Source organism: Choloepus didactylus, chromosome 1 (assembly GCF_015220235.1).
Source record: "Choloepus didactylus isolate mChoDid1 chromosome 1, mChoDid1.pri, whole genome shotgun sequence".
Lineage (NCBI taxonomy): Eukaryota > Metazoa > Chordata > Mammalia > Pilosa > Megalonychidae > Choloepus > Choloepus didactylus.
The window spans coordinates 197,071,954-197,094,580 of record NC_051307.1 but is presented as its reverse complement, the minus strand read 5'-3'; the positions used below and the strand labels follow the sequence as shown (position 1 = coordinate 197,094,580).

General features: G+C 38.1%; 2 protein-coding genes across 2 annotated transcripts in view; one reads left to right on the top strand and one right to left on the bottom strand.

Moving 5' to 3' along the window:
* Positions 1–6,383, bottom strand: part of KIF15 (kinesin family member 15) — a 102,398-nt gene extending 96,015 nt beyond the window's left edge. The window contains exon 1 of the mRNA XM_037848847.1: positions 6,284–6,383. Coding sequence (XP_037704775.1) covers positions 6,284–6,302 — 19 coding nt within the window. The 5' untranslated portion in view covers positions 6,303–6,383. The remainder of the gene's footprint in view (positions 1–6,283) is intronic.
* A 125-nt stretch (positions 6,384–6,508) lies between these two features.
* Positions 6,509–12,421, top strand: KIAA1143 (KIAA1143 ortholog). Its single transcript, XM_037848836.1, has 3 exons — positions 6,509–6,664; positions 10,205–10,349; positions 11,005–12,421. Exons 1-3 carry the CDS (start codon positions 6,557–6,559, stop codon positions 11,214–11,216), a joined length of 465 nt encoding a protein of 154 aa, XP_037704764.1. The 5' UTR covers positions 6,509–6,556; the 3' UTR covers positions 11,217–12,421.
* The last annotated feature ends 10,206 nt before the right edge of the window (positions 12,422–22,627 follow it).

Genomic DNA, 22,627 nt, shown 5'->3' with positions numbered 1-22,627 from the left:
GACTCCATTTATGCCGTCCCAAGTGCTGCCCTCCCCAGTGCCACTGTCCCTGAAGCGGATCCCCAGTAGGATCCTAAAGACCCTGGGGAGCATGCTCGTTTAGAGCATTGTAAAACATACATTTTGGATGGCCTTGAGAACGGGGCCCCAAAACAAAAATCTCTGAACAAAATATGGGAGGTGCAGCAGGAGCCTAATGAGAATCCCTCTGCTTTCTTAGAAAGAATCTTTGAAGCATACCACATGTATTCTGATATAGATCTGGAAAGTCCAGAAAATACCAGAATAATTAACATGACTTTTATTATCAGAGTTCTCTGGACATTCGATGTAAATTACAGAAGCTAGAGGGTGAGCAATGCTTATAGATGTTGCTTTCAAGGTATTCAACAATCGGGAACAAGTTCAGCAAAAACAGCAAATGAAGCAACAGACTGCCTTCTGGCAGCTGTTCTAAGCCGGGCACGAGGAGGTCATGGTGGAGGAAAAAAAAAGAGAAATCTAATAAAGATGAGTGTGCTTACTGCAAGGAAGAAGGACATTGGAAGAAAAGCTGTCCCAAACTGACAAATAAGAAAAAAGAAAAGAATGAAATGGCATTAATGGCCCATGGATCCGGACTAGAAGAACGTGATTAGCGGTGCCCGAGGGCATTGGCAGCATTTTCTTCTGCCATACCTATATCCCACCAAGAACCTCTGGTAAACGTGGGAAGTAAATTAGTGAACTTTCTAATTGATACAGGAGCAACTTATTCTGTGATAAACCAGCAAGTGGCCGTTGAAACAAATGAGCAAATTATGATGGTTGGAACAAATGGTGCTCCTACAGCCTATAGATTATAAAATTGGAAAAGAATATTTGCAGCATCAATTTCAACCCTTACACTCTACTGACAACCCTGACTGGAAATTTCAAATGGTTCTCTGTATTAGACCTAAAGGATGCTTTCTTTTGCATATCTGTGGCCCTTGAATCCCATGAACCGTTTGCTTTTGAATGGGAAGACCAAGACACTAAAGTTAAAGAGCGACTTACACGAACTGTTTTACCACAAGGATTTAAGAATTCTCCCAAACTCTTTGGAGAATTCTTAGAAAGATTTGCGTGATTTGCAATCGCATCAAAAGGTCCTTTTGCAATACATAGATGACATTTTAATAGCCAGCAAAACTGCTGAAGATGCAGAAGCAAATACTATTAAGACTGAACTCTCTGAATGCTAGGGGATATAAAGTGTCTCAGAGGAAAGTTCAAATCACTAAGCCCTGTGTAAAGTATTTAGGATATTTGTTTTCCCAAGGTCAGAGAGCCCTCCTGCCTCATAGGCGCCAAGCCCCTAAAACAAAAAGAGGCAGTAACAGGGATTTCTAGGAATGGCCAGTTCCTGCCACATCTGAATCCCCAATTTTGGGTTTACTGCCAAACTGTTGCACAACACTGTGCAGGGCTCAGACGGAGAAGCCCTGGAATGGACTGCAGAATGTAACCAGGCCTTTCATCAAATTAAAGAAAAGCTGAGCACTGCTCCAGCCTTGGGACTGCGTAATGTGCACAAGCCTTTTGATCTGTTTGTACATGAAAGGCAGGGAATAGAGCTTGGGGGACACAAAACTTCGGGGGACATCGACGACCTATAGCATATTTTTCAAAGAAACTTGAATTTAGTGTCACGGGGATGGCCACCTTGTCTTCAGGCTGTGGCTGCCACTTGTAATATTTTACAATAAGCTACAAAATTTACCTTGGGTCAGGAGATTATAGTACACACTCCACACAATGTGCTCTCTCTGCTTGAGCAGAAAGGAAGTTATCGGCTAAATGCTGGCAGGCTGGGAAAATATAAAGCCATATTATTAGATAACCCTAATGTGCGATACTCAAGTTCTACAGTTTTTACAGTTTTAAATCCAGCTACATTGTTACCTCAATCTGAGGGACCTGCTTTGCATGACTGCCTTCAGGTGATTCAGGAAGTGTTATCTAGTCAACTAGATTTGGGGGACACCCCTGTAAAGGAAACTGACCTGGAAATGTTCTCAGATGGAAGCAGTTTTATGGACCATGGACATCGATATTCAGAATATGTCACAGTAACCCTAACAGAGGTGCTAGAACACAAATCCCTGCCACAAAGTACATCAGCCCAGAGAGCTGAACTCATTGCCCTGACCCGAGCCTTAATCATCAGACAAGGTAAGAAAATAAATATTTATACAGACTCTCATTATGCCTTTTCTGTAATGCATGCTCATGGTGCAATTTGGAAGGAAAGAGGACTTTTAACCAAAAATAATAAAAAATTAAGCACCCAGAGACTACATTAGCTGTATTAAAAGTTGTACTGCTACCATCAGAAGTTGCTATGATGCACTGTTTGGGGCACCAGAAGTCAAAGAGCGATCTAGCAAAAGGGAATCATAAAGCGGATTTGGCAGAAAAGGCAGCTGCTAGGATACTTTTTGAACCCCAAAACACCAAGGAATTAGCTCTTATCCCAACCGCAGACCTCTGATCATTCACCCCACTTTATGAAACGAAAGACTTAAACAGAGCTTAAGAATGGGGATTTAATATCAAGACAGAAAAAGGATGACTGCAATCAAAGTTAGGCTGAATTTTGCTACCAGAAAAACTAGTAGAACCTGTGCTGTTGTATTTGCACCAGGGAACTCACTATGAAAAAGAAGCTTTTGCAACCTGGGTCAGAGGGCATATTGCAGGACCAAAAGTCCAAGCAACAATCCATAAAGTGATGAGCAAATGTGTCCTAGATCATAAAAAGAACCCAAAAACTAGCAGACCCCATTTAACAGTAGGGATGCATGCTCATGGTTACTCGGAGAAGACTGGCAAATGAACTTTACAGTGATACCCCGAGCAGCTAGAAATTTCCACTATCTCCTGATGTTTAACACATTTTTAGGGTTGGGTAGAAGCCTTCCCCACCCTCACTGAAAGAGCAACTGAAGTCATAAAAGTATTGTTAAAAGAAATAATACACAGATTTGGGGTACCATTCACTGTTTAAAGCAATAATGGCAGTGCCTTTGTTTCAAAAATAACTCAAGAATTTTCACAGGCACTTAGGATAAAGTAGAAATTACATGTATCTTGGAGACCTCGATCACCTGAAAAAAAAACTGAAAAAAAAATGAATCATACTCTGAAAAAGACTATTGCTAAAATATGTCAAAAAAAAAAAAAACTAACCTCACCTGGGACAAGGTCTCGCCTATTACTCTCCTCAGAATCCGCATACCCCCTAGAAGCAGATAAATTTGAGTCCTTTTAAAATGGTCTACGGGAGGCCCTTCCTCAAAAATGCAGTTGAAAATATGTCTATGCAAACCCTGTATGATAAATTGCAAAGGGATGCAGTCATCTCCCTGGAGAGAACTATTAAGATGATTTCTGAGTCTGCTGATAATCGACTTTCTTTCCCTACAGATATAGCCTTACACACTTACAAGCCGGGAGACCAAGTGTTATTTGAAAACGTGGAAGAATAAACACCCCGAAGATCAACTTACCCCCAAGTGGAAAAGACTTTACATTGTGTTGCTAATCACTCACTCTTCTCTAAAACTGCAGGGTATTAAGCCTTGGATTCACCATTCGCAAGTTAAGCCAGCCCCAGAGGAGAAAGAAGTAGACCATGACACCTCCTCACGTATCCCTGCTGCTGATTTAAAATTACTCTCCCATAAATTGCCTAAAACAGTATAATTATAAGGATTAAGTTGTACACCTTTTGCCTTTTTCTCCTATTCTATTTTGTGCAAGGTAATAACCTCCTAAAATAGACCACAACAGTAGCAGATATCCACCAGAGGAATGATTGCTGGGTTTGTACTTATTTGCCTCCTGCTGGAAGCACAAGTTTGCCTTGAGCCATCCTACCTTTCTCAACACAAAATTAGTCTGATTGGTTAATCCTAATTCATCCTACTATCCCGCTTTTCCATACACGATGGGACCTTTCAACACCCAGCCTGGGCCCTAACATAAGCCCTTGGGAAAGTCCTCAGTTTAACTTCACAGCAACCCAGGAAAAGTACATCCAGTCCAAGTCCCCCCTTGTATACTTCAGCTCGGGATGGGAAAGGATGGCTAATAGTAGAAAGCAGGGACTACATGGTAATGTCCCCCTTTGCGTAGAACAAGAAACACCTCTGCCCAACCTAGCTTTGTAGGAGATATACCCCATTCTAAGTGTGATATAATCATCTCTCCTTAGAAAGATGAATGGCCAGGTGTGAAACCATTAAAGCCATAGAATCTAATTCCAGAGCTAGCCTCCGTAGGAAAAGAATTACCAGCCTATTTGCCCCCAGATGGAGCCAGGTGGCTCTGCGGGTCTAACTTCTGGCCGTATTTGCCATATAATTGGATTGGGAGATGCACCATCAGATACCCCCTTTTGCCTGGGCAAATACTTAAAAGTCTACCTAAAACATCAAGTAATATAAAGGCCTTAGAGACCTGTTTAAGTTTGCATAAGAAGGCCTTATACTCAGGTAGGACCAAAAAAGCCTTGCGGGGATATACAATAATTCTGGGCAGTATTCTCATAATTTTTCTGTAAGTTTGACATTTCAAAATAAAAAGGTAAAGCCCTAAAAAAATAAATAAAATAAAAAGCCTTGCGGTGGTGGGAACAGCCTTTAGCTATCTTCCTCCCAGGAGGGGTTGCATTAGATGCCCTTTCACAAGTTTGTGCCTTAGCTAAGGTCACAGCTCAGTTTATGCAAAACACCAAGCAAGGGCTCAGTCTGTTAAATAAAGAATTTGCTCAAATGAAAAAAGTTGTTCTTCAAAATAAAATAGCTTTAGATCTACTGACAGCAGCTCAAGGAGGGACCTGTGCTCTCAGTGGCATTAAGTGCTGCACCTATATACCAGATCAATATAATAATGTCTCTTCAATATTAAATCATATGCAGGATGATATTGATCATGTTAAAAATTACAGTAGACTGAACTCATTTTCTGAGTGGTTAATGAACTTACCTATGAAATGGAGAATAGCCCTTATTAGCATAACTTTCATTCTGCTTGCCATATGTTTGTCTTGTTGTTGCCTGTATTGTAACTGTGGGTTTATGTCCAGACCATCTTCCAGATTAATATAAGAACCTCTTTACCCTTGCTCAGCAGGAAGCAGTTACAGAAGACAGACCTTCGCCCACTTTCCCTTTTATAAGAGATGCTCACAAGATACCCTTTCTTAAGAATAAGAAAATGTCTCATAAAAAGGGGGGATTTGATAGCTGGATAAGTAGAAAATACACAACATAATTACTTAGCTGGAAAATGCTTAGTATAGTCTTCAATAGCCAATAGAAAAAAAAAAAAACTGTTTATTAAGATCACTTCACTCAAGCAGCCTTGAGTTATTCTAAGCATAAAAAGCCCTTGTTAAAATAACTTGCTGTTGCTCTAATCGCAACAACAAAAAAACTTCACAATTTTCTCAAGCTTTTAACACAGTTCTCTCCTAATTATCATTAGCTACCAAACAGAGATCCAGCAAATGCTCAAAATCAGTATTAAAAAGCAAGACTCTTTAAGGGATGAGGAAATGGAAAAGTGGAGCACTTACAAAGGAACAGCCCCAGGGTAGAAATTAGTGGATATGATATTGAAGGATTAATCAAAAGCAAAACCGACAGCGCTCCCCGCTGACAAAAGGAAAAGAAAAAAGAAATCGGACTGATCTCCTTGAGGAGAAAATAGGGATTGTGAGAACAAACACACTGATGAAATCTGGGCTTTAAAATTCCCTTATCTAAGGAGGGGTTATAGCGGGATCTCCAACAGGAGAAAGAAGTGTTTGGAACATGAAGATCAAAATCTGGAGATACGTAGAAGGTGAGGAGAGAGATGGCCTACGCTCAAGCAAGGCTTTGAGTGAGGTAGCCAGGGTCGGGACACAAGAAAAAGCAGGACCGGGAGAACCAAGGGAAAGAACGATCGCGTTGCTGTGCACCAGTCTCTCGATAACGACTCTCTCGTTGCCGATTCACTGTTCACCCGAGCGCCTGGAACACTGCCTGGCTCGCAGCATGCGTCCAATACACAGATGGAAGAGATGCGAACTGTTCCAACAGTGCACCTTCTCTGAGCTAGAGATTCCATACGCAACCCACCCCCTCCCGTCCCGCCACTCAGTCAACTCCCGCCCTTCTTGTCCAGCAGACAACCCTCCGGTGGGTCGTCATTTCACAACTGGATTTGGGGACGGAAATACAGGATCATGAAGCCGGGACTCCTTACTTACTTTTGCAACCAGGCGCCATGGCACCGTCACCCCTCGATCCAGATACCAATGCCGCGGTGCCCCCGCCTCCAAGCCTTGCAGCGCGCCGGGATTCCGCCCGGTCAAGATGGCCGGAATTTGAATTTGGCGCTCGAGAAAGACGTTGACGCCAGCATGGAGGCCGCCATGTTGCCGGGCCTTTGCTTCAGGGGGCGGGGCCTAGGTGGGGAGGTGCCGTCGCCTCGCTAACGTCACGAGGCGGCCCCGGGAGCTTGTTTTTTCTCTGGAGCAGCCATGAGCAAGCGCAACCAAGTGTCGTACGTGCGGCCCGCCGAGCCGACTTTCCTGGCTCGCTTCAAAGAAAGGGTCGGTTACAGGGAAGGACCCACTGTTGAGACCAAGGTGAGTGCCTGTCAGTAGCGATACCTAAGATATCGCGTCCCACCGCGCCATTTCCGGCTTCTGCTTTGACTTAGAAGCCAGGTACTAATCGGTACCCCCTGTCACCCGTGCCGAGCCCCCGATCAGGGCGGACCTCGGACCCCGGACTGTCTCTCTTCCAGCAACCACAGCCTCTTGCGCACGGGAAGCCTCTTGTCTTTTCAGAGCACTGCTGTATTCTTGAAAATGACCTGACGCCAATGAAGTGCCTGGTTCTTGGTAGATGCTTAAGAAATAATCACTTTCCTTCGTCTTGGTTGTACTTGTTTATTTCAAAACCTTAGAGATAGCACTGTGGGTGGTAGCACAGTCCCCGTTTTTCAGATAAGGAAACTGAGGCCACTCGATCACAATATTACCGAACATAATACTAGGACTTTGTCTGAAACATGTTTGGAAGAAGTCCCTGGATCTAGCCCTGTGCTTTGTTTAAAAAAAAAAATAATAAGCCTCAGGAGGAGTGGATCTGACTGAGTCAAGTCCTGTACGTAAAAAGAAGCTTCAGGATAGAGCTACACTTGACTAGTTTTAGGCATGGGAGTCGGTGAGAATCAACTTCTGAGCCCTCCTAGGCTTTGACCCCAACAGGTTCAAACCAAAACCTACCCTACCTTCTTCAGTAAGAAGATCCATTATGTTTGTGTGTGGAGAGATAAAGGATTTATTTAGCATTTGTACTAAGACCTCCCCTCAGTTCACTTACAATGTAGTAAAGGAGGCAAGTTGCCTGGCTCACTTGAAATTATTACATTTGGTGAGTATTGAAAACGGAGGCATGGTGCTAAGCTCTGAAAGGACAAAGAGATGGATCTCCACAATGTCATATTCTTTAACACTTTCTTGCCTGGCCTCATCTCTGCCTTCAAGGGCCACCATTTCTGTGAAACCCTTCAAATCTCTCCAAGACAGTTAATTTCTCCTCTGTTCTCATCACTTTGTCCCTATCTCATTTGTAATACTCATCATTTTGTATTGCAGCTGCTTGCTGTCCTGTATGTCTCCACCACTCTGTACTTTCCCATCACCTAGCACAGTGCCTGGCACCAAGTAATGAGTGATCATTTGTACTAGTTGGATGACTGTGCTTGTAACTAGTCAGGCAAGACTTCATTGAGGAGGAAATATTTAGATTGAATCTTGAGCATGGGTAGGTTAGCATGTATAGATAGAGGTGATAAGGCAGGGACAGCATTTAGAAATTACAGAGGAACTGTTTGAGATGAGGTTTTATGTAGCAACAAGGAACCATTTTTGGGTGGAGATAATGTGATCAGGGAGTGACTAAACCTAAGGATCAGTGAAGATGAAAAAGGGGATGAGATTTGAGAAAATGGACTTGGCTTAGCAAAGGGGAGAAAACTACACCTAACTTGACAGTTTGTTTGAGTCCTAGTGACGATCGTTAACATCTTCAAGATTACAGCTTGGAATGCTGTCTTAAGAGCACTCTGGGGGGAGAAATCTTTCCAATTAATATCAGTGATTTAGGTTCAGTAATTTAATCAAGAAACTTCTCCTTAGTACCCCAGGTTCCTATGGATCTTGTGTTCCTGTTTTTGTAAGACCAAACTTCAAATATTTGACAATACAGTTAGCATTCTAGTACTCTGTTAAGAAAAAGAAAAGATTTCAAGGTATATCATTATGTTATTGAAGTAATTTATTCGCCTTCTTGAGAGTTGAGCTGGGCGTGACTTTGAACAGTCTTCAGCAGCAGCAGTTCCCAGTGTTCTTATATTGTTTCTCTTGTTTTCCAGCCAGTTACATAAAAAAAGAGAATCAGAAGTATGATTCTTAGTCTGATGAACACCAGGAACGATTTTGTTTTAGTTCTCCATTTTCGTAGATAACATTTTCACTAATTACCCACTTGTTTGTGGTCATTTATTGGAAACTTTCAGAAAAAAATAGGCAGAAACTGATTAATAATTAATGAACTAAAATGGATATCATTGAAGAGCATGTACTTGTGGAGTAACAGCAGAGCTAGAAATTTGGTAACAAAATGGATGAATGTGCTTGTGAACAAATTGTCTAGGCTTCAGGTGGTAGTTCATCGCATTTCATCCTAGTGGTTATTCATGAGTAGATCGGATATTTCTTGAATCCTTGCTTTGTTCTAGGCAATGTCTTTCTAGACAGAAGATGAAACACAGTACTTCTCTAGAAGGAGATCTGGTGGAGACAGAAAAACATTTATAACACAATGTGATACATGCTACTCATGGTGTAAGAAATAAGAGGAGATGACCTCAGGGAACCACTTCTAGAGGATCTAAGTCTCGAAGGCAGCTTGAGTAGGAGTTGACCTTGGGCAAAGATACTGGGAATTGAAGAGAGATGGGGGAGCAGAGACACTGATAGGTTCTTCCATCTCCAAGTACTGAAACCTGGCTGGAGAGAGTGGTAGAGGATAAAACTGTCGTTCTTGGCCGAGGACAGATTATGGAGGGCTTTATTCCCCTGACTGGGACACAAGAAAGGCTTGTCAGCGGTGGAGTAACAGAAGCTTTTTTGAATAATGTGTGGAAACACATTTTATTATATATATTTTAAACTCATCAAGTACACCAAGAACTTACGTATAAGTTGGCAAAAATGAAAAAAATGTGTAAGATGTTTTTTCATCATTAATAAAAATTGAAAACAACCTAAATTTTTATTTACAGAGTCCTTATTGGTCAAATCATGAAATGACCATATATATAATTAAAACCCAGTCAGTGTTTTTTAAAAATGCTGTGTCTCTCAAAGTGTCATAAGAAGATACTTTTAAATAAAAAAAAGTTGGGGAAGTAGGGCTTTATGGTCTCACAACTTTTTTTTTAATTTGAATCAGCTGGCAAAATGTTACCATATGTTCTGTGTGTATAATGTGTACCTGGTTATGTTATTCTCTGTACTTTGTGAAATTTCATAATTTAATAAGGAGAAAGAAAACAAGTCACAAAGTAGTATGTACAGTATCCTATTTATGTACTAAATGTTTTATACACTTAGTAAACAGCTGAAAGGATACCCATCAAACCGAGGTTGCCAGAAGGGAGAAGGGAAAAGCAGAAGTGGGAAAAAGAGAACCTCTTGCTGCTTTATGTACTTTGGTGCTGTTTGGTTAATTTTTGTCTAATTTTGAGAAGAAATGGAGGTGAAAGGGGTTGATAAGGAGCAGAGAAAACTGAAGTGGTTCAGTGCTGCCTTGGATAGGCTGGGAATAACGGCAGTACAAAAAATAAAGGGACCCTGACACTGGGAACTGCAAGCTGGGGTCCTGCTGAAATGGAAATGAATCCCACTGAATGGGCATTCCAGGTAAGTGGCAGATGAACCTTTTCCCTGGTAGGGTGAGGTTAGGCTCTTTGGAGTTACTTAAGAATTCATTGCCAAACACATTTATTTAATAAAGACCCTTCTGTCTTCAGTAAATATAGTTTTTCACAGACAGAGTGGGTATATTTGGGTCAAGGTCAGCAACCTACAGACTGTGTTTGTGTTTTCCCCTAGAGAATCCAGCCTCAGCTCCCAGATGAAGATGGTGATCACAGCGACAAGGAAGATGAACAACCTCAAGTGGTGGTTTTGAAAAAGGGAGACCTATCAGCTGAAGAAGTCATGAAAATTAAAGCAGAGATAAAGGCTGCCAAAGCAGGTATAAGTAGTCAGGTTTTTCTAACAATTTAAGGAGTCTGGAGGATGAAATTATTTTATTTTATTTAATAGTGTGACGTGTTAAGAAAACACGTTTGAAGGAGACAGTCCTAGGTTGAAACCTTGGCTCTAACACTTATATGTGATCTTGAGCAACTTATTTCACTTCTGAGCCTTAATTTTCTCATCAATCAATAGTCATACTGACCTTATTGACTTGTTATGAGTATTAAATGTGAATTTAACTAAAAGAATCCTTTTGTTTTTTTAAATAAAAAAAGGTGGTTAGGTTTACAAACCAATCAACAAAGGTCCATTTAATTAGTACCTAAAGGGTCCTTTTTAGTATATTTTTCATCATTCTTTAAAACTCATTACATTGTTTTAGAGGGAAATACTGGAGTTCCAAACAATCACTTTTTCAAAATATAAAATACAACCTGATTGTAATTAATTGGGGACTGTGACGAGAGTATGGAATGCTTCACTGAGTTTTTATTCAGTCTTGTGACACTTATAGCTAGAGGCAGTGGAGACAACTGAACTGAATTGACTCAGACCTTCAGTACAATATGAGATTTTCTTGTCATTTGACTCTCCAGTAAAGGGGAAATAATGAGGAGAGAGAAAGTTCTTTAACTTTGTTTCTGCTGCAGATGAAGAACCAGCTCCAGCTGATGGAAGAATCATGTATCGAAAACCAGTCAAGCGTCCCTCAGATGAAAAATATTCAGGTTTAACAGCAAGCTCAAAAAAGAAAATGGCAAATGAAGATGAAATAAATAAGGACTCAGTTAAAAAGAACTCACAAAAGCAAATAAAAAACAATAGCCTCCTTTCTTTTGATAATGAAGATGAAAATGAATAAGCATACACATTTTGGACTTAGTCTCCTTGGGGAGTATAAGGGGTATTTTTTTTTTAATAACTTTTTTTTCCTATTTTAAAGATGTAGTACAAGTTCATTATAGGAGATTTAGAAAATACAGAAAAAAGTTTAATAAGATAAAAACTATGTCCAGCTTTCAATACCCCTCTGACTTGAAATGCTAACAGTATAAAAGTTAACTACCATTAATATTTTATTTCTCATATGTGTGGGTGTGCCCCTGTAAATTATATATTTTTTAAACAAAATTGAGATTTTATTGTATATGTTCAGTGTCCTGCCTCTCACTTGACATTAACTGTGAACATTTTCCAGGTCAAAAAACTTTAAAACCTGACATTTATAGCTACAAGGGATTTCAAAATTAAATGGAACCCCTATTGCATCCTTCTTATTAGTGGAACCCTGCTTAGGGTGAGGGAGATGATAATGTGCCTAATTAAAAATACCTCCCCAACTCCTGCTAGGGGAGGCCGTATGACTCAGCTCTGGCAAAATTAAGAGCTACAAGTGGAAGTCTGCTCAGTAAAGCTACTGGGGTTTTTTTGTACAAAAGGGAAAGCCTGAACCTTTGCCATTTTCCCTTTATACTGCCTGGAGCACGGACTTGGAACCTAGAAGTACCTAGACATGTTTAGGCATGAGGAAGCCAGCCACTTGTTCTGGATGATACAGTGGAAAGATTCAAGGAGCATCACTGGATCCCTGATGGCATGCTTCATGGAGCTGCTGTCCCAGCCTTGGATGGTGACCTCTGGGCTTGATACATAAGAACAGTAAACACCATGCTGATTTAAGCCTCAGTTAGGTTTTCTGTTACAAACAGCCAAATGCATTCCTAGCTGATACAGTAAGTAACTGTAGTAGAACATGCTTATACAGAAATCTTCACGTGCACTTCAGATGATTTCCTTTGAATAAATTGCTAGAGGCAGATGTACTGAATCACAGTATTTGAATATTTTTAAAGCTATTTATGCTTACCGTCAAATTGCATTCTAGAGGTGTTTTATCAGTTTATTCTTCCACTATCTATGAGAATCCATTTCACCTCAACCATGATTTCAGTGCTGGCACTACCCCTTTAAATTTTGTCAATTTGATGTATTGAAAATGGTATTTTATCGTTTAATTGGCCTTTTTTCTTGTCTACCAGAAATTAAACTTTTCCATATGGTAAGGGACAATTTTGTATTTCTTTTTTGAATTAACTTTTTATTTTCCATTATTGTCATATTTTCTTTACTAATTTATAAATTATGTACTCGGTCAATCCTTTGCTTTATTTTTTGGTGATGATTCTCTGTTTCTCAACCCCTGTATCAGATAAAGAATCACCTATACTCTCTGTTCTTAGTTTTTATTTTATACATTTTTAGTTTTACTCCATCTGAAATTTATTCTGATATACTTTTTTCTTGAATAATCAGTTCTCCTAGAACCATAATCTGTTTGTCACTCACTTGAAAAGAAACCTGAATGAAAGATTTCTCATAAAATCTATTTATTTTTATTTCAGTTGGGTGAAGAGAAAGGAGATTCAAGCATTGGGGTGAGGAGGAGAGGGAAGCACTCGAAAATCTGAGCCTTTGCAGGTGATTCCTCAAGACCCTGCTTAATCATAACAATTTTCCTCATTATAACAAATCACTCAAACTGGGGTGTGTTCAGATCCCATACTTTACTAACCACACCCATCTGAAATTGTGACTTTCAAAACATCCATATTATGACTTTGGTACCACATTTCTTTCCCCCATTTTAAGTGCCTTCAGTAAAAAATGCTTAAAAGTGATTTCAGAGAAAATGTAGGGCAGCATCTTCAGGATATTGTGTAGGCAATGGTTTCTTAGACTTTACACCCAAAATACAAGCAACAAAAGAAAATATAAATGGGACCATCAAGAAAATTAAAAACTTTTGTACATCAATGGACTTTATCACAAAAGTGAAAAGACAACCTACTCAATGGGAGAAAATATTTGGAAATCATATATCTGATAAGGGTTCAATATCCAGGATATGTAAGGAAATTCTACAACTCAACAATAAGACATCCCAATTTTAAAAAGGGCAAAAAGGGTTGACTAGAAATTTCTCCAGAGAAGATATACAAATGGCTAAAAAGCACATGAAAATATGCTCAACATCATTATCCATTAAGGAAATGCAAATTAAAACACAATGAAATACCATTTCACACCCACTGAAATGGCTACTATTTTAAAAAAAGAAAATTACAAGTGTGGGAAAGGATGTGGAGAAATAGGAACACTCATTCATTGCTGATGGGAATATACAATGGTGTAACCACTGTAGAAGATAGTTTGGCAGTTCCTCAGAAAGCAAAATATAGAATTACCATATGACCCAGCAATCCCTCTGCTGGGTATATACCCAGAAGAATTGAAAGCAGGGACTCAAAGAGATATTTGCACACCAGTGTTCATAGCAGCATTATTCACAATTGCCAAAAGATGGAAGCAACCCAAGTGTCCATCAGCCAATGAATGGATAAACAAAATGTGATATATACATACAGTGGACTATTATTCAACATTAAAAACAAATGAAATTCTAGTTCACGTGACAACATGGGTGAACCTTCAAGACATGCTGAATGAAATGAGCCAGACACAAAGGGGCAAATACTTTATGATCTCACTGATATGAAATAGAATAAGCAAATTCATAGAGTTATAATCTAGAATATAGGTTACCAGGGATTGGGTGGGGGTAGGGAATGGGGAATTAATGCTTAATTTGTACAGAATTTCTATTTGGGTTGATTGTATAGTTTTGGAAGCGGATGGTGGTGATGGTAGCACAACATTGTGAACGTAACTGGCAGCACTGAAATATATATCTGAATATGATTAAAAGAAAATATTAGATTATATATTGGCAACAATAACATTTTTTTAAAAAATCCACACAGTGAACACAAAGTTAAACCGTGGACTATAGTTAATAGTACAATTATTAAAAGGTGCTATCAATTGTAATTAATTCAGTGTAATTAACAGCACTGAATTATGTGATTAAAAGGAAAGTTTTAGGTCTTATATATGTTACTAGAATAAAAATTAAAAGATAAAACATAGGACTGTACAACATAGTGAACCCTATTGTAAATGATGGACTATAGTTAATAGTACAATTATATAAGTATTCTTTCTGAATTATAGCAAATGTACCACACTAGTGCAAGGTGTTAATAATAGGGTGGTATATGGGGGAAAAGCATACAACCTAATGTAAACTATGGACTGTACTTAAAGTACAATTATAATATTCTTTCATCATTGTAATGAAGGTACCATATTAATGCAAAGTGTTAATAATAGGAGCAGGTATATGGGAATGCTGTTTATTTTACATGATTTTTCTGTAAATCTACAACTCTTAATTTAAAAAAAAAATTTTTTTTTAAAGTAATTTCAGAGATGCTTACATGTCCCAGAAAATAACATCACTGCCATACAGGGAGGGGTCACATCTTCTGACTGCACATGGAGAGGGCATGGAGGCTTGGGTTTGAGACGTTCCCAGACTTTTCCCTATGTTTCTCTTCTCCTGGCTACCTCTTATGTGTCTCCTTTTACTGTAACAAAACTATAATCAAGAGTTATGACCTTTTAAAACCTATTTGGGCTTTAAAGTCAACCAAGATGGCAGTGTAAGGCACTCCAGGGTGCCATTCCCCAACAGAATCTTTGAATAACTAGCAAAAACTGGCAAAATCATCTTCTTCAAAACTGCAGTAAACAGTTAAAGGGTTGGAGTAACTGGACAACTGCCAATTCAAGAAAACAGCTTTAAAAATGGTAGGAGGAGCTTCTTGCACACTTGCTGGACCCTCCCCAATTCCTTCCCAAGCACACTGTGGAGCCAGCCTGCACTTCCAATGTGGTCCCTGACCTGTTCCAGAGGGATGAGAGTAATACCTGTGCACATACTAGGGTGTATATATATGGGTACCTGTGATGGTTGGGTTCATGTGTCAACTTGGCTAGGTGGCACTGGCCTGACGATTGCTGTGAGGATATTTGAGGCTGGTTAATAATCCAACGGGCTGGTTTGTCGGATCATCAGTCAATTGACTGCAGCTGACTGATGACTCATCAAGGGGCGTGCTTCCACAGTCAGAGAATGCAATTGGCTGGATTTGGTCCGGGTGATCAGTTGGAGGCTTATAAGCCGGACGGTTAGAGAACCTTCACTTCTTTCTTTAGCTGCTCAGTGAAGCATTTCCTGAAATGATAATATATATTAGATGGCAGCCTGAAAGACAACCAGGAAACTTCTCTGGCTGGCCTTCCCAGAATTTGCCCTGCAGATAGAAGCACCTTGAAGACAGCTAAAGCAGTAAGAAACAAGCAAGCCTATATGTCTATCTCTGACAATACTACATTGTCATAGTTAACCTACCTCTATTGTAGGTCTTAAAATTGAGTAAAGCACAATACTAATGGTCAATGGGGGGGGACGGGGGTAGGGGGTATGGGGTGTGTGAGGTTTTCTTGTTTCTTTTTATTTATTTTTCTGGTGTAATGCAGATGTTCTAAAAATGATCATGGTGATGAATGCACAACTATATGATGATCCTGTGAACCACTGATTGTATACTTTGGATGGATTGTAGGGTGTGTGAATATATCTCAATAAACTTACATTTTTAAAAAAATGTAAGTCAAAGAAGCCTGGAACAAAGGATTACAGACTTTAAGACACAGTAGAGCACCTTGGGGGGGGGGGGGTATTTCATAAGGACTAGAGGGGACATGCAAATTCCTTTAAATAGGGGAATTCCTAAAGCCACAAAGAAGCACAAGCCCAGGATAAGATACAGGCTCAAAAAAAAACACAGAGGACCCTGCAGTTCACTTTTGCCTTGGGCTGATCTTGATGGCAGAGCTAGTCTGTAGGAGAGTGCCAGCCAACACAGAGCCAAATTTCAAAGACTGTGAAAGGTGTGTTTTGCATTGGCTTGTTTGTTTTTGTTAACTCCTGGCACTCAAGGAAATCTCTTTCATATCACCAGCTAGAAACAAAATTAAAAAATAGGGACTAAATCCCTATTTTTAGTTATCAAGGACTAAATTCCAGAGTTAACTCTTTAAAATATTAAAAGGTACAGTGTACAACAAAAGATTACAAGAAAGCAAAGAAACAGGAAATTATGTCCCATCCAAAGGAACAAGATAGAAATCCAGAAACCTTCAAGGAAGAAGACCAGATTTGGACATTCCAGACAGTCTTTAAAAAATGATCCTCAAAATCCTCAAGGGCATAGAGGAAAACAATGAATGAACAATATGAGAATCTCAAAAAAGATTTTTAAAAGAAACAAAGCAGAAATAATGGAGTTAAAGAACCACAATATCTGAAATGAAATATTCCCTAAAGTTTCAATAGCAGATTGGAGCTGGCAGAAGAATCAGTGAACTCAAAGAAAGAGCATTGAAATGATTCAGACTGAGTAGAAAAAAAAAAAAAAAGGAAAGAAAAAAAGTGAACAGAGCCCAAGAGACCTGTGGGATACCGTCAAGATTACCAATGTACATTTTATTTGAGTCCTGCAAGGAGAAGAAAGAGAGAAAGCAGTAGAAAGAATATTCAGATAAATAATTGCAGGAAACTTCTCAAACTTAATGAAAGACATGAATATACACATTAAAGTAGCCCAATGAACCCCAAATGAGATAAACTGGAAGAGAACAGTGAGCAGTCACATAATGATCAAACTGTTGAATGTCAAGGACAATGAGAGACTTCTGAAAGCTGTAAGAGAAAAAGCAATGTGTTATGTACAGGGAGCCCCAATAGGATTAAGTGCTGATATCTCATCAGAAACCATGGAGGCAAGAAGGCAGTGGGATGAAATATTTAAAGTGCTGAAAAAAAACAGCTGCCAACAAAGAATTTTATATTCAGCAAAACCGTCTTTCAAAATGAGGGAGATATTAAAACATTCCTAGATTAAAAAAAAAAAAAAAAAGCTGGGGGTGTACAGTTTCTGTTTAGGGTGATGGGTAGGTTCTAGTAATGCACGGAGATAAGGGTTCTTCAACATCGTGAGTATGATTAATCCCACTAAATGGTATGTGCAGGAGTAGTTGAGATGGGAAATTTTATTTTGTACATATTTCCATAATTAAAAAGAAAAGAAAGAACAACTAAAGAGACACTGACTATTAAATGCAATACATGATCCTGGATGGGATCTAATAACAGGAGAAAAGGCTCAAAGGGACATTATTGGGACAAATGAAAAAATTGGAATATAGACTGTAAACTTTTGATTAAGGCAGGATAGAATAGGGCATCAAGGCTTTGGTCCCTGGTCTTCTATTCAGTCTTTTTTTAATGCAATTTTATTGAGATATATCCATATAATATACAATCCTTCAAAGTTCTATTCAGTTTTGAAAGAGTTAATGTAGAGCTGCAACTTCAGCTGCAAACCTCATAGGACAAAACTTTCCCCTAAAGCTCCTAAACCTCCCCAAACCATAAAAGCTTGTAAAATCATGGGCCCAAAACAAATTCTTAGTTAATGATAGAAAGAATAGGGTCATAAAGGTTGTTAAACGTCTGCCCAAAGACAAATTTTAGATATGTGATGGCAGGTCACATGTTCTGATAGCTGTCTCCTCCTAGAACAAAGAAGACACCTGGTGTTCAAAGCTCAAGATAAGAAAATCACTGCAAAACTTCCCGATATAACAGGCTAACCCACTCCCACTCAGGGCTAGATTCTCCCTTAACACATCCGGGTTATCGCTTTAACATGTATTTTTCTCTCTTTCTTTAATAAGCTTTACTATTTATACCTACCAGACCCTCACATCTCTGAATTCTTTCCATGGTTAGAGTCCCAAACCAGGAACAGGGTTCTGCCTGGCACTGTTGCCAGCAGGGTGCTGGTTACAGTATCAGTGTTAAATTTCTTGAACTTGATGACTGCACTTAAGGTGATTACATAAGTGAATATCCTTGTCTTAGGAAATGTACATAGAAGTATTAAGTGTTCAAGGAGCAGGACATATACAACATATTCTGAAGTGTTCAGAAAAGAAATATATAGATGGGCAGGCAGGCAGATGAATGGACATATGGATGGATAGATGGATTGCTAGATTGTAGACAGATTAATGATGGATGTATAGATTGGATAGATAGATATAGATAGACAGACAGACAGAATAGATAGATAGAATGATGCAGCAAATGTGGCAAAATGTTAAAACTTGGTTCTGGGTATCTGGGGACGGGATACATTGGAGTTCTCTACACAGAGTTTGTATTATTTTTACAACTGTTCCATAAGTGTGAAATTATATCAAAATAACAAGCTGAAAGGAAAGAAATCAACAATTAAAAAAAAAAAGTAATAGGTGACAACTTGAAGGAGTTCCCAATGGTCAAATCTGGCAGGATCTGAATAATTAAATTATGATAGCAATGGATTACAAGCCATGGAATAAAATTATTATTGGTATAAACAATAAGCAAACAAACAGGGATAGCTCTTCCTTCAGTACAGTTCCAAGTAATAATGTAGAAGGAATTATGAAAACAAAATCAACATTTGGCAAATTCTACATTAATAAGGTGTAGCAGGCTGAATAGTGGTCCCCCAAAGATATCAGGCCTAAACCCTAGAACCTGTGAATGTTATTTTATATGGTAAAGTTTTTGCAGATGTGGTTTAAATTAAGGATTTTGAGATGAAATTATCCTCAATTATCTGGATGGGCCCTAAATGCCATCATAAATATCTGTATAAGAAATAGGCAGAGAGAGGTTAGACACACAAAGGGATGTGGAGATGGAAGGAGAGATTGGAGGGATGCAGTGATGGATCTGGCAGTCACCAGAAGCTGGAAGAGAGAAGAATCTGATCCTCCCCTACAGCCTCCAGAGGGAGTAGAGCCCTGCCAACACCTTAATTTCAGCCTAGTGAAACTGGTTTTAAACTTCAAACCTCCAGAACACAGAGAATAGATTTCAGTAGCTTTAACCCACCAAGTCTGTGGTAATTTCAGTGGCTATAAAAACTAATACATAAGTGTTGACAAGCCTTTTCTTTTTAGGTATTTTAAAATGTGTGACTGGTATATCATTGTGTTTTAATTTCCATTTCCCCAAGGACCAAAGACTCTGAGTACCATATTCATGTGTTAATGGCCAGGGATATCTTTTTTTTTTTTTTGTAAAGTATCTCTTCAAGTCTTTTGCCTATTTTTTATTGCATTTTCATCTTTTTATTGTTGTTTTGCAGGAGCTGTTTATACATCCAGAATATAAGATCTTTGTTAATATATGTTTTGTGAATATTTTTTCCCAGCCTTTGTCTTGTCGATTCATTTTCTTAAAGGTGTCTTTTGATGAGCAGATAGTTTTCATTTTCATCTATTTTCTGAATTCTTTATCAAGTTTTTTCTTTTGTAGTTAATACTTTTTGTACCCTGTCCAATGAATATTTACCTACTTAATGTTCTTAAAGATATTCTTCCAAATTTTTGGTATGGAATTAGATTTATGGTTCTAGGTTTTATGTATGTCTATGATCCATCTCAAATTTATTTTTGCGAATTTAATTTTCACAGAAGTCCTGGAGTATCAGTGTTATTTCCATTTTACAAATGAGTAAAAGGAGGCAAGGTTTATTAGCCTGCCTAGGGCCACACTGCTGGGGCTCAAATTCTAGTCTCATGATGCCAGGGAACTTTCACTAAGAACTTGTCAAACTCATAGCCCATATTATACATTTATTTTTATAACACCTTCTTTTCTACCATGAAATGACAGTCCTAGGAATTATATACTACCTACACATATAATTTTTTAAAAATCAATAAACTGCCCTAACTTAATATTTAGAATTACAGAATGCAATTTATAGTAAAATAATAAATAATTCAATATGTAAAGGCTTGGGTATGACTACAGTAGGAGACAGAGAGAGGTAGTCAAGTGTCTGCTCCTATGCAGAATCACTGCGAATGTGACAGCTACAAATGCAGATGGATTCAGATGTGTTGATGACTAAAACAGCACAGCTGGCAGTTCTGTCAGTGATGTGGCATTGGTATTTTTTAAGTTATTATTTTTGTAAGAGAATTGTGGAATATTTGTTACTAATCTGTACCTTTTGTGATATATTTTTTTTGGTGTTTTTTTTTTATTTATTAAATTCAGTTTTATTGAAATACATTCACACACCATACAATCATCCATGATATACAATCCACTGTCCACAGTATGATAACAGTTATGCGTTCATCACCACAATCTATCTCTGAACATTTTCCTTACATCAGAAAGAACCAGAACAAGAATAAAAAATTAAAGTGAAAAAAGAACACCCAAATCAGCCCCCCATCCCACCCCATTTGTCCTTTAGTTTTTATCCCCATTCTTCCACTCATCCATACACTAGATAAAGGGGGTGTGATCCATGTGATATATCTTTAAATGATCCCACTTCTCAAACATTGCTAGTGGGAGGATTAAATGATTCAACCTCTATGGAAAGTGATTGGCAGTATTTTTCAAAACTACCAAGGCACACTTTTAACTAGCAAATCCATTTTTGGAAATTATCTTAAAAATAATTTGCACCTGTATCTAAAGACTAGTGTAACCTAGAAGTTAGGATTTAACAAATGATTATGATTACTGAATCATTATAAAGATATTTCTTTTTTACTTTCTAGTATTTTAGAATAACCAGAGGGAAACAACTGAAATTACTGAACTGTAAACCAGCTGACTTAATCATTGATAATGATTGTGTAACTATATAACCTTTATATTGTGATTATAAAGATCTTATAACTGGCCCCCATATGTACCCCCTAATCCTGTTTTTCAACTTTAGAGTCTTATGATCACAAAAGACAGCCCCTAATGTTTATTAATGAAGGAACATGAGTCAGCCCAGAACTAACCATCCCATTTCCGAAACTGTCTTGCTAAATGAAGCTGAATCTAACCAAACTGGCCTGCCAGACATGTGTAGTATCTTAATCTGTAAGGGACCGCTACCTCATTACAATCCTAAAAATCATGCCCATCATCATATTAAGGCTGCCATTTTCTTACATAACATTCTGTGACTATGCCTGTAATCCATCTGCACACACTCAATAATTAGGTCACCTCTAATTATATCATCTAGAGCCACTGTTCTCAATAACCTAAAATCTACCCGTATCTTGATACTATAAAACTACCAGAGTTTCTGCAGTTCAGGGAGAAAGATTTTTAGGCTGATAGGCCATCTGATCTCCTGCTTCGCACTTGGCAATAAACTCTTTCTCTGTTTGAAACCCGGTGTTTCAAGAATTGGTCATTTGAGTACATCAGTATCACTGGATGTTGTATATTCTGTAATGCTTATATAGAAAAATGGAAGCTATTTAAATATCCATCAATAGGGAACTAATTAAATAATGGTCTACTTATTATGTGGGGTGGGGGGAGAAAGATCTTTTACTGATATGGAACAATCTCTAAGATATAGTAAGTGGAAAAAAAACTAATTGGACAACTGTATAAATTATGCTACTTTTCGTATGAAAAAGGGAGGGAAACATCTGTTTGTTTATACTTATCTATATCAGGAATAAAAACCAACTGATAATATTGGATGTCTGGGATGGAGTGGAGGGTCAACTGGGAGGCCAGGGAACAGGGGTGGGAGAAAGGCTCTTCACTAGTCAACTTTTTGTACTTTTAGAATTTCAGATCATAAGTTTGTATTCTTCAGTCAAAAAAGTGTATAACATTTTTAAAATAAACAAAAAGATATATCCTCTGACTATCCTAAGGTAATAGTTTTAAATGATGAAAAAGCTCTATATACAAAAAGCTTCATTGCTAGCACTGCCCTAAATGGATTAGCTGATTTATAAGAAAAAATGGTATTAACTTAAAGATTAAACAGTAGGGGAAAGAGTCAGTAAGTTATCCTATTAATAACCATTCAATTAAGTGTTAGGCAGACATTAAAAGGAAGTTTATAGAAAATCTGTAATATTATAGCTAAATTCTTAGGTTAAAATTTAAAAAATGGATTTAGTAATTTATTTACATTTATCAATTATAAAGAGAAGAAAGAAAAAAGCTAAGCAGAGAAAAAGGCAAGAAGAAAATATATTAAAATGAATATAATTGAATGGGGAAAGCATATAGTTTTAATTTTTCCATTCTTCTAATTTTATAAATGTATTTCTAAGGGCACACATTAAATTGAAAAAAAAAACAAAAACCCTATATTTTAAAAAATGGTTTCTACAATTTTCTATCTTACATGTTAATAACAGTAAATGTTCAAAGATGGAAAATTACCTGTATATGAGTTTGGTACTATAAAAACC